Source organism: Nuphar pumila, chromosome 5 (assembly GCF_984573655.1).
Source record: "Nuphar pumila chromosome 5, dmNupPumi1.hap1.1, whole genome shotgun sequence".
In the NCBI taxonomy this organism is placed as follows: Eukaryota; Viridiplantae; Streptophyta; class Magnoliopsida; order Nymphaeales; family Nymphaeaceae; genus Nuphar; species Nuphar pumila.
In genome coordinates this window covers 21,554,130-21,565,348 of record NC_143253.1, presented here as the reverse complement: position 1 = coordinate 21,565,348, position 11,219 = coordinate 21,554,130, and the positions used below count along the sequence as shown (strand labels likewise).

The following is an 11,219-nucleotide window of genomic DNA, read 5'->3' as shown; positions in this document are numbered from 1 at the left end:
GTTTAAATCATCCTGAGCAAGAGACACCCTGGGTCTACTCCTAGTTCATGCTTAGCAGTCCTAAGCAGGGATTATTTGACACTTCAAGTTTTGGGATGAAGTAATGCCTTGCTTTTCTTTCTCATTGATTGTTTACTTACCTAAAAAATTGAGTTCCCATGTATGGGCTTGCTTTGCAGTCTCATAAAGGCACTACCAACATCTAACAATGTTGAAAGCCAATAGGCACAAGTTCCATGGCTCTTGTGGCCAGGATTTTAGACGGGGTTCTTCAATTCTAGTCTTGCAAATTAGATGGGTTACAGCAATACTGTAGTCTTTTTTCGATAGGCACTGTAATTCTGTAGTCTTGCACATTACTTGCAACTACAATAGCACCAAAGAAAAAGGGAAAACCTTAGTAGACACAGGTGAACACAATGGTCAAGTTGCAGTCAGTAATAACTTCCATGACAGTGTCAAGCACTAGCTCTGCTTGCTAATTGGAGATGTGTCCCAAACCCAAGCATCCAGTACACCGCAGGAGCGGTTCTGCAACTGTTCCATGCTCATGGTTCGTTGCACTGGTAGGCCATCGTTTGATTTAAGCTTAACACCTGAATGGCTGCCCTCAGTTCCACTGGATGTAATTCCAGCTAGTGCAGATATACCCTGATAACAATCAACATCAAGCATGGTTGAGATGTCAAAAGGTTGGCATAGATTCTGGGGGCCGAGTGGTGGGGCAAGGGATGTTTGTTGCAGAAGCTGATGATTTACAATGTTGGCAAGAGGTCCTTTGACAACCAAGTCTTGTGCCAACTTCACCTGAAATTTTGATAAAGACAAAGGGAGAATCAAGTGGATGCGTGATATTAAAATAGCATGGCAAATTATTTCAGTATCAAGTTGTACTGCCCATAGTACAACATAAGAAGAAAACATCTCATACTACAAAGTTGTGAAGATGGGGTCATCTAGCAATGGATTTATTGTGTTTAATCCGACATCCAATTTAATATATGGATTTAATGCAATTTTATCTCCTAGTATGAAAACACCATTTTTTTTGGGTGTGTGTGTGTGTGTGTTTGGGGGGGGTGGGGGGGTGGGGCGGGGCAGTGGGCCAAGGAAAACCCCTACTGGCCACACATTCGAGGCCTTCCATTGGTAAAACCTTTGAGGTCCTCCCTGCTTACCAGGGAGTAAAACCAGCTTCAGCTTTGCAGTAAGGGATGCTGTCCGCATTTACGAATTTTGGTTGTCCCATGTCAATTGACAAACCATGGCTGTAGTCAAATCACAAGTTTCATGTGGTGCAACTGTATTTACAAAATATCAATGCCTATAGAGCTCATGCTGGTGACCACAAAAACCAGAATCTACCTTAGCATCCCATCGACTTTGAGTCATTAGCTACGCTAGATTAACCTTGACAACTTATCTAAAGGCCCAAGTCTACAATTGCACCAGTTAAAAAGTCCTCTCACCTACAAGAAGCTATATGGTTTGAGCCAATCCATATGTACCGACCATACTAAATGTTTTACAAGGGGCCCATTTGTTTCAGGGCAAAGACATGGGAAAATGCTAATCTGGTGGAAAAGTTTAGTCCTTTTCCACCATTGGCGGAACAAACAACATAGCAATAGGGAGAGAAAAGTAAAAGCTGGTAGGTACGCCCCACAGCTTTTCTCACTGACTCCCCTTTCATGTGATTTCTCAATCACACCTCCCATCATATGAAAACCATTTCTTGCCTCAGCCTATGCTATCATGTTTTTTTAGAAGTTTGTGCCAACCCTGTGAAAACTCCCCTTCCCAACCTTGCAACAAAAGGTCCGTAAGATATCTCTAAGGATCTGTATTAGATGGTAATCAGTGGTATGAATTCCTACATGAACTCAACGTAGTAGCTCAATGGGACCAATGTTTCTCATGAAGGAATGATATCAATTGTGAACTAATGAATATGTACACCCTATGTTTGGACCATATTTTTGAACTTCGATGCAAAACCTTCTTCTAGAAAAGTGAAAAAGAACTCCAAGACCAAGGAAACCAAATGCTGGAAATTGGAGAGTGAGCTTGTTGATGTTCCTATGTCTAAGTGATGGTTTGGCATAATGCTCCAAAAAATGATGATCTGAACAGACGGCTGGCCATGATTTCAGAAGCTGCATCCATAGTGATTCAAAGCATGATTTTCTAGACAATTGAAGGATGAGCATCTGATCACATGTGACATGCTGGTTAACTTATCATTCTTATGTGCACTTCACCTACATGAATAATTAAGTTCATATATTTGATGCAATTATTGCTGCAACTGATGGAAGAAGAAACATAAAGAAGTAAACATGTCTCATGATGAATCATACCGTTGCTCTTAAGGCTTCAACATCTGACTTCAGAACACGGTTGTTGATTGCTGCATTTTCGCATTGCTGATTGATTTCTGTCAGTTGCTTGTACAATGATGAATTCTTACTTCTAAGTTGATCTACCTGAGTAGTTTTATGAGAAGGATCAAAATTAAGTGCAGGCATACATTCACAAGAATCAACCTTAGAAGAACACACGTACACAGAAGAAGACAGTTAGCCTGAGTAGACTCATTATGACAGACCCTGTTTCAAATGGCCTTTCTAAACTACCATACAATCTACAATAAAATATCACTTCTCCGGAATTTATGATTATTGACAATGCTCCAATTATTTCATCAACTGATTTGCACTTCTATTTTGGAAAATCCTCATGAATAAACTTTGAAGCACAAGCAACTTGGCTCGAGCACTCGTCTTGAATAGCAAATACTAGTAATCATGGGATATTGACATGGTTTGTCTTCAACCAATACAAGTCCCCATAAAACATTAAAATGTTGTCTCTTATTGTACACAAACTGATGATGATTAATTTATCCTTTACTACACGACCTCTTGATTAATATAATGTGGTTGTCTTGTTTATAAAAGTCAATATACTCAAATTTGAAACATATTATTATAAGTGAGATTAAACATGGAACAGGTGCACATGAGAAAGAAGGTTAGATATTACATACCTGTGACTCTAGTTCAGTCAAATGTGCTTGCTTTCTTTTTCTAGATCTCCTAGCAGACTCTCTGTTAGATACCATCCTGGACGAAATAGCAAAAGCGCTATAATAAACATCAATGTTCGGACATATATATGCATGTAATTCTCCTAAAAAGTATACCAACTCCATCTATCTGGAAATATCAAGTGTGGAATTGCATGGTAATTTTAGTTTGTACCAGACATTCTGTTTTTGCTCACATCCTTTGTGTTTAAGTACGGTGATGTGGCTACCTTCCATATAACTCCAGACACTTGTACTAACACAGTGTACTATTGTTTTTCGGTGAACATTCATGTGCTACCTCTCTCATTCCAGCAAACGGTCCCTGGCAATGAGGCCGACCTCAAACTATTTCACAAAGACTTTGTGGAGATTATCATGATCATCTAAGTACACTGAGAACAACCGATCATCATTCTCCAGCTTGAATGGATCTAAATATTTTTTATACTTGTAGAAATTTACAATAATATTGGTTTATGCTCTTGAATGTCCCTAGTCATTCATTGCATTTGGTGCAGGATTGATGGGTGGTGATATGACTATCTTGTAACCAACACCATTTTAAATCCTTTAGCTGTCTTTTATTTTCTTATGCAAATGTTAATAAGTATATGTTCCCTAAATGAATAAAAAATGGATTGAACTTGTAAAATGCCAGGTCCATTTTGCTGCAGTACATGAATCATTAATATTTTACAGGAAGAGACATTCTTGAATCTACATAATCCATATGCAAAATTGAAAGCATTAGACTTTTACAGACTGCAATCTTGGACTAAGAAGCATAAGATAAGATGGTTGATTTAGTATAGGTCAGTGGAGGTGATGCAGTGAGAAAACCAATAAAGGAACTGGACTCACCGTCTCATGCGTTTTAACTCATTGTTATCCATGCTTTGTTCACTTGGCCCAACTTCAGTTTCCATGTCATCATCATCGTCGGACTGCTCCCTTGATGAACCACTGGTCATCATAGGTGCTTGAGTATCTCCACTTTTAGGTTTACAAGGTGATTTTGGACTTCCATTGATTCCCAACTTCATGCATGCATATGTTAAACCACTACATATAGATCCCGAACCTATAAACAGAACATATAAGCAGGTTTAAGCAGATTTTATCTGTGAAGGGATTAAAGGATAACTTACACAAGCAGCCACCTGATTAAGTACACATCTAGAATACTCATAACAACCACCAAACTAATTTGCAGCTGTGGCAAATAAATCTAGAGATCTGCTTTTCAAAAGTACTCTTTGTGAAGCACCTTAAAGATGCTCTTAGCAATAGCGACACAGAAAACAGAACAGTTATCATGTAATGTTTAACCCTGAGTTTTAGGCTTTGGGACTATGTAAGGATGAATCTGAATTTGATATTAATTAGCTGCATTTCAAATAGTTTAAAAAACTATAGACTGACCAAGACATGTCATGGCAATAGGAAGAGTCTGGTGCTATTAGAATACAACCGATTTCAATATAGAAATAGATCTCTCCATGAGTTCCAGTGGAATGTGACAGGTTGTTCTGTACAAGCTTCTCTCCAGGTTGCGTAATTAAAATAAGATACAAATATATTAGGTGGAATATTATCATATCATCTTCATAGCATTATCAACATGACCAGGACGGCGGCACAGGCAAAACAAAGAAAGTTTCCCAGACTAAATCAGATTGAATCACCATAAATAATGCTAATTCCTGTGGATTCCTCCTAAAACAGCCACATTGTGTGCCCAACTTCCCTAAACATGAAGATAATAAGAGGTATTAGTGATAGACATGAATTAAAAGATGTTCAGTGTCGGGCATTTGACACGGTCACTCCAATAGATGACAACAAGCTCAAATGTTGTCCATTATCAAACTTGCATATAGGTTAAAGACAGCATTAGAAATAGGAAAGCATAAAACCAATCAATCAAGCTGTGAAAATATTGATCCTGAAACCTGAAAACAAAGTAGCATTACTTGAACCTTTGGGAGTTGTGGGAGACCATCCAGGCATGGTGAACTGTCCATAGCTTGAAAAGTTGTCAATAGATCCCTGACTTCAACAAGAACGACATTATTTACAACTATCAGTCATCAAAATAACAGCATAAAATTATTCACAACAACAAGCTATAATAAAAATTCAACGACCAAGTGGATTATACTTTATTTATATTGACTAAGCCCATTTTAGGTCTGAAGTCTGTGTTAAGTTCCATGTATCCCATCTTGTCTAGATGGACTTTAGGCTGACGCGGCTCAAGTTTAAGGCCCATAGACCAACTTGGGTGAGATCCTGGATTACCCAAGAACAACACGGTAAGCCCTTGTTTCCTGGTTTATTACTGCTGATATAGTTAGATCATCTTTATTCATTCGAAGAACCAGATTTTCACGTTTTTCGGGTTTTTCCAATTCAAAGTCTGCAAAGTTTCTTTTCATTCCCATGGACATGAAAGACCTTTCATGAGAATGGACACAGATTTCTAAATAATCCTGCCAGCTCAGCCTTCTCATGAGAATGGCATGCCAAAGATTTTGCACATGAAAAATAATAGGTTGCCCCACTTGTGCCAGCATGACATTTTCCTACCATGATGATTTGATGTTTGTTTCACTGGTGATGGGAAAGGAAAGAAAAGGGATGCTAGCTCAGCAATTTCCCATGAAAATTACATGAAACACACGGACCAGTGGTAGGAAATTGTAGAACTGTGGAGCCTTACTTGCGTCGATCCAACTTCTTAAATCTTCTATAGAGTAGTTTTTGTAATTTATCCTGTCCCTCTTGTAGGCATGTAGACTCCTTAAATCATATTACAAGTCTTATAGAGTTCTTATAATATCCCAATTACACTGCATAATCTTTTGTAACTTTTTTTTTTTGCTCCCTCTATTTAAAGAGTGCCATCGGCTCTTTGTAACGTATCTCAAAATCGAATAAAAGGTTTTACTGCAGCTGTGGATGTAGGTAATTCTTGCCAAATCACGTAAATCTTTGTTTCTCGTGTGGTTTGATTTCTTCTTTCGCTTCTTTCTATTTATTTGTTTGTCGATTTGTCGGTTGTGTCCATCTTTTCCCAACACTCACCCCCACCCACTATCACCTACTTCTTGAAAAACCGCCTTCCCCATGATAAATTTTCACCATTCATCTCACCGCCACCACTACCACTACCACCCACCATTACCAACCTCTTAGAAAACCATACTGAAAAAGCTCCACCACCCCTAACGATGATGATGATTTTTCACTACCACCATACATCTCACTGCCATCACCACCACCATACATCTCACTGCCATCACCACCACCGACCATCTCCCACCTCCCATAAAATGGCCTTTTCCACCATCCATCACCACCCACCATCACTCACCTCAAATCGCACCCGAAAAGCTCCACCACCAAGCGAAAATTTTTTCATGCTACCCAAACAGGTAAAAAAAAATTATTTTAGAAAAAGTATCATATCAAAGCTTCTCATAAGCAAAATTTTCTTTTCCTGTGAGAGTTTTTCCTGCTTCCAAAGGTGCCCTAAAAAGACCATAACACATATTTATAAAAGGAACCACTTTTTCTCTTGTTTTACTCCGTTGGACCTCAACAGACGTGGATCTGGTATGGTATCCAAAGTTTGGACACGATACATGGAGGTGGGTGGCCGGAAAATGGCTGGCCAGCCATACCCTTCTTCCTTTTTCATAGTAAATAGCTGGGCTGTGAAATGGCGGGCCTTATTTTTTTTCTTTTTCTTTTTAGTTTTTTATGACAAAAAACTGAAAACCAGGTTTTTGGTCATCCAGACAGCCCAATAAGGTTGTTTTTTTTTGCAAAGCACAAGTTAGTAAAAAACCAGGTTTTTGGCCTTATCATCCAAACATAGCCTAAGCGCCAGCTTGTTCCCCTGAAAAAACGGTGTTTCTGTGTGATTGATGAAGCAAACACTTCCCCAGGAAAACGGGCCGCCCACCATGGCTTGCTATGGCGCCCATGTTTTCCTCAGGAAATAGCGTTTTCATATGAAAATCCTTCTCGGGAAATGTCCTGGAAACGAAAGGGCCAGGCATCTCGAGGGGTCCCTACCCACCTCATGAAACAAACGGGTCTGGTTTGATTGGGCGTGCAAATTGCCTTTCGCCCCGTACTTTCGTACGAAAAGGGTTCCCTGAAAAGATCGATGGGACTGTGTTCCACACAAAAGAAGCTGGTTTTCATGTTTGAAAACGTGGGTCAAACTTGAACCTCACATCAAAGAGCATCTATTTCCTCATCGTGGGAAAATGCTCATTTTTACATGAAAGTGGGGGCTATTTTCCCAAGCATTTGAGTGAAACAGGCGGGCCCTGTCTACTGGGAAGATCAGTAGCTTTTAGTGAAGAAATCAGCCACTACGAGAACAAGCAACTAGGGATGGCAGTGGACTGGGGCGGGGGACAAGGTCTCCACTCCCTCCCTGTTTCAAAATCTAAACCTTCATCCCCGCACGGGGATGAATTTTAACCTCCACCCCCCCCCCCCTCATGTCCTCCATCCCCGGTCCAAACGGGGGTGAGGCGGGGCGGAGCCCCGTTTCCCCTTGGTCTATAGTCATTCCATAAAGGATTGGGGACGGGGCAGGGCGGAGAAAGGCGGGGATTGAGACGGGGGCGGGGCAGGGGGAAGCATAAGTCCATCCCCGCACGGGGATAGATTTAACCTTCATCCCAGCCTCCATCCCCGTTTCATGCCCTTCATCCCCGGTCCAATGGGGTAAGGCAGGGCGGAGCCCCATTGTCCCCGGGTCCACTGCCATCCCTACAAGCAACCACGGTGGAGTGCAAGGGCTTTCCAAAACTCACATTTTTCATGACTTGGCATGTGGCAATCATTTTCAGACTTTTTACAACTGGCAGCCCAGCTACAATGTTGGCTTGTCCTTTAGATTTTTCATCATGTCACCCTACCATTTACCAATAAATGGCCCTCTTCTATGTAGACCCGGTCCAAGGTGGTGGACCTGGTGGTGTGGTATCGGGCTCATTATTGAAAAAAAGAAAAAGAAAAAAAGTGGGTGTGAAGCAAAAAAACTGTGGGCTGTGATTAAGGCTTCTTCCATTGAAGGTCTCTTTTGGACTGCACATATTGGTGATTGAAAGTGGAACGTTCTGCTGCATGCCTTGATTCACCTGTGTGGACGGAAGATAGGTCTCATCTGTTGCTTTGATTTTTTTTTCTTGCATCGGTGATTGATTCACATTAAAAAAATCATCTCTCTCTCCCAATGCTTGAATAACATGTGGGTTGGGTTTGAGTTATAGTTTTTGCCGAATATCTCACCGGAACATTAGACTTGAGTTTTTTCTTATAGATTTTGATTAAAAAAAGTACATTATAAATACCTTTATATTATGTGGGTTGGGTTTGACATTGTCTTGTCCAAACATAACAAACCAAACCTTAACCCCAGTGGCAGAGCCACAATGAGGCTGCCCACTCTGACCAACAAATCCCCTCAATAGGAAGGTTAAGGTTAGGGTGGGCAGTGCCCACCCTAACTCAGTGAAAGTTGGGTTAGGGTGTGCGGTGCTTACCCTGATCTGACTGCTCACTACCCAATGAGAGATCTAGTCAGGATGGGCACCATCTGACTTCTTTTTCATGCCAGAATAACCATTTTAAATCCAGATCCATATTTCACTTTGTCATCTCAGATCTAGTTTACATTCAAGTCCAGACTCAGATCTGTTGCACAATGTTCAGATCTGGACTAAAGCATGACATGGTCATCTTGTTAAAAGAACTTCATTATGCATACCTGACATGATTAGCACGAACTTTAGATCTTAGGTCAAGTCCGAGTCCAAAAATTGAACCGAGATTGTCATTTGGTTGGAGCAGGTTGTAAAAGAGCCAGACTGTCTGACTTGATCATAGCAGACTAGATTAAGAATGGTGCAGATCCAACTAGAAGCATACATGCATGGGTTTGATCAAGGGTTTGGACCATAACTCTACTAGCATATGCTTGATTCTCGTTCAAATCTATTCACTAGGTCCTTAAGCAACCTTAACCCAATCAGAATATGTGACCAATAATGTCAATTTTGTTCATTGCTAAGTGGGAGGTAGGTAGCATGAAGAGTAGACCTTCCATCGGGAGTCATTTCCATTATATTTGGAAAAGTGAGGTGCATTTAATTTGGTTTTCTAGAACTCAAATTGGAAAAGTTTGTCTCAATTAGCATATCTATCGATGATGTTTGTTACGATTTAGGGTTTTGATTTATTTTTTTATTAAAATATAAATGTTTAGTTATAATTTTAAGTTTTTTTGTATTTTAATTTACTATTAGGCACAAATTCATGAATAATAAATACTTGATTTTTAGTAGAATATTAGGGGCTTCATTTTTTTATCCATTAGCATAAATACAAAATTTATGACATTTGTAAGAATTAGAGTTTATAAATTTTCATGAGCATTTAATTATGTTTTTAGAGTTTTTATGTGTGTTTTTTCAATTTGCATTAAACATGAATCCATGATTAATAAATGTTTGTTTTTGGTTAGAATATTAAAGATTTTTTTTATCAATTATCATGATGAGACTTTCATGATTTTTAATAATTGTTAATTTTTTAATAAATTAGCAATGAATAATTGTGAATTGTTTTCTAAATATGAAAATTTGATGTTGTCAATTGTAAAAGGTACACTTTAGATAACTATTTGATATTTTAAACATATTATTATAACTTATTAATAATTACTTTTCCTAGTTTAGATTCCTGGCTCCCCTTGCTTAACCCCCACATTATTTGAGCGGGTTTGGATGCACCCCACCGAGAAAAAGAACCAAATATGCAATAAGAACAAATGTCACATATCTCAGGGTTTTCTTTACAAAATACAATTTCCTGGTAGTAGGGACAGGGAAGGGTCGGGCAGAGCAAGTACCAATGGGTGATCGGCTTGTCTGATTGGAGCAATAGAGCAACAGTGCACGTCACCTCACCTTGTGTCGGGACGATGCAGGTTCAAAACCCAATGGTATAGTTGTATAACTGGTAGGCAGCTTGCCTTTAAAAAAAAAACAGGCAGCCCACGGCCGCTTGAAAATATGTCTACCAGAGTATGAACTAGGTTTATTTTTTTGCGAATCCGATCCTGCAAATGCATTCGAATTTGCAACCTTATGTAGTTATAGAACATGGCCTCAATTTCGGATCGACCATGAGTCATATTCTTGGTCCACCACCCATATTCTTGGTCCACCACCCATATTCTTGGCTGTTTCTTAGAATATGGCTTCGAGTTCGGATCGACCATGATTCATATTCTTGTTTGAATTTGGAGGTTTGGACCCGCATTCCGGTCTTTCACTTAGAAGTTAGAATATGGCTTCCGATTCGGATCAACCATGAACGGACCCGTACTATCCGACAGAACCCCTAAATTACGCTTTAGTTTTAATTGACAAAATCACAAATTAAATCACTCGATCAATTGATTAATCGAGATCAATTATGCGCTTTCTAAGGATCTAATCCCCAAAACAAACAAAGGACTATACGTACAGAGAAAGACGAGAAAAATACTCACCCGATCGTCACCGAGGCCGTGATCGGAAGCCGTCACCGGAAAAACCGCAAGGCCGTCTCCGGCGGCCGGTTTCCCATCGGAGCCTCTGCCTGTGTCGCCTCCCTCGCCGATCAGACGGAAGATCTCCTCGAGGTTCAGCTCCGACTCGCTCCGCTTCATCCCGAGGAACCCCTCGCCTCCCGTCCCTAGGCCCGCCGGAACGCTGGAGGCGGACGGATTCCCGCCGGAGATCGGGTTCAAGAGTAGTGAGTCGTCGGAATTCAGGCCCATCATCTCTCTCTCTCTCTCAAAATAGACGGGGAAACGATTCCTTCGTGAAGAAGATGGAGAAAGTGGGGGAGTGAGGGTGGTGGAAAGGTAAAAAGGGAAGACCTTTTTTGATCTTCCGAAAATGTTCCTAGAACTTATTATTAATTACGTAAATGCCACTCTCACTCCTAGTTAGGGCTGGGAAACAAGCCGAGCCATGGGTGCTCGACTCATGTTCAGCTCGTAAAGAGCTCGTTCGAACAGGCTCGGCATTCTAAATATGAACAATACTTAGTC

At 40.3% G+C, this 11,219-nt stretch overlaps 1 protein-coding gene across 1 annotated transcript; it reads right to left on the bottom strand.

The window, feature by feature from the left end:
• Positions 1 to 298: 298 nt before the first annotated feature.
• Positions 299 to 11,003, bottom strand: LOC149837072 (bZIP transcription factor RISBZ3-like). The gene is made up of 6 exons (XM_090007963.1): positions 10,674 to 11,003; positions 5,071 to 5,140; positions 3,953 to 4,172; positions 3,050 to 3,125; positions 2,361 to 2,486; positions 299 to 807 (listed from the first exon to the last, which is right to left on the bottom strand). The coding sequence occupies exons 1-6, from the start codon at positions 10,944 to 10,946 to the stop codon at positions 466 to 468; spliced, it is 1,107 nt and encodes a 368-aa protein (XP_089864089.1). The 5' UTR covers positions 10,947 to 11,003; the 3' UTR covers positions 299 to 465.
• Between the last annotated feature and the right edge of the window lie 216 nt (positions 11,004 to 11,219).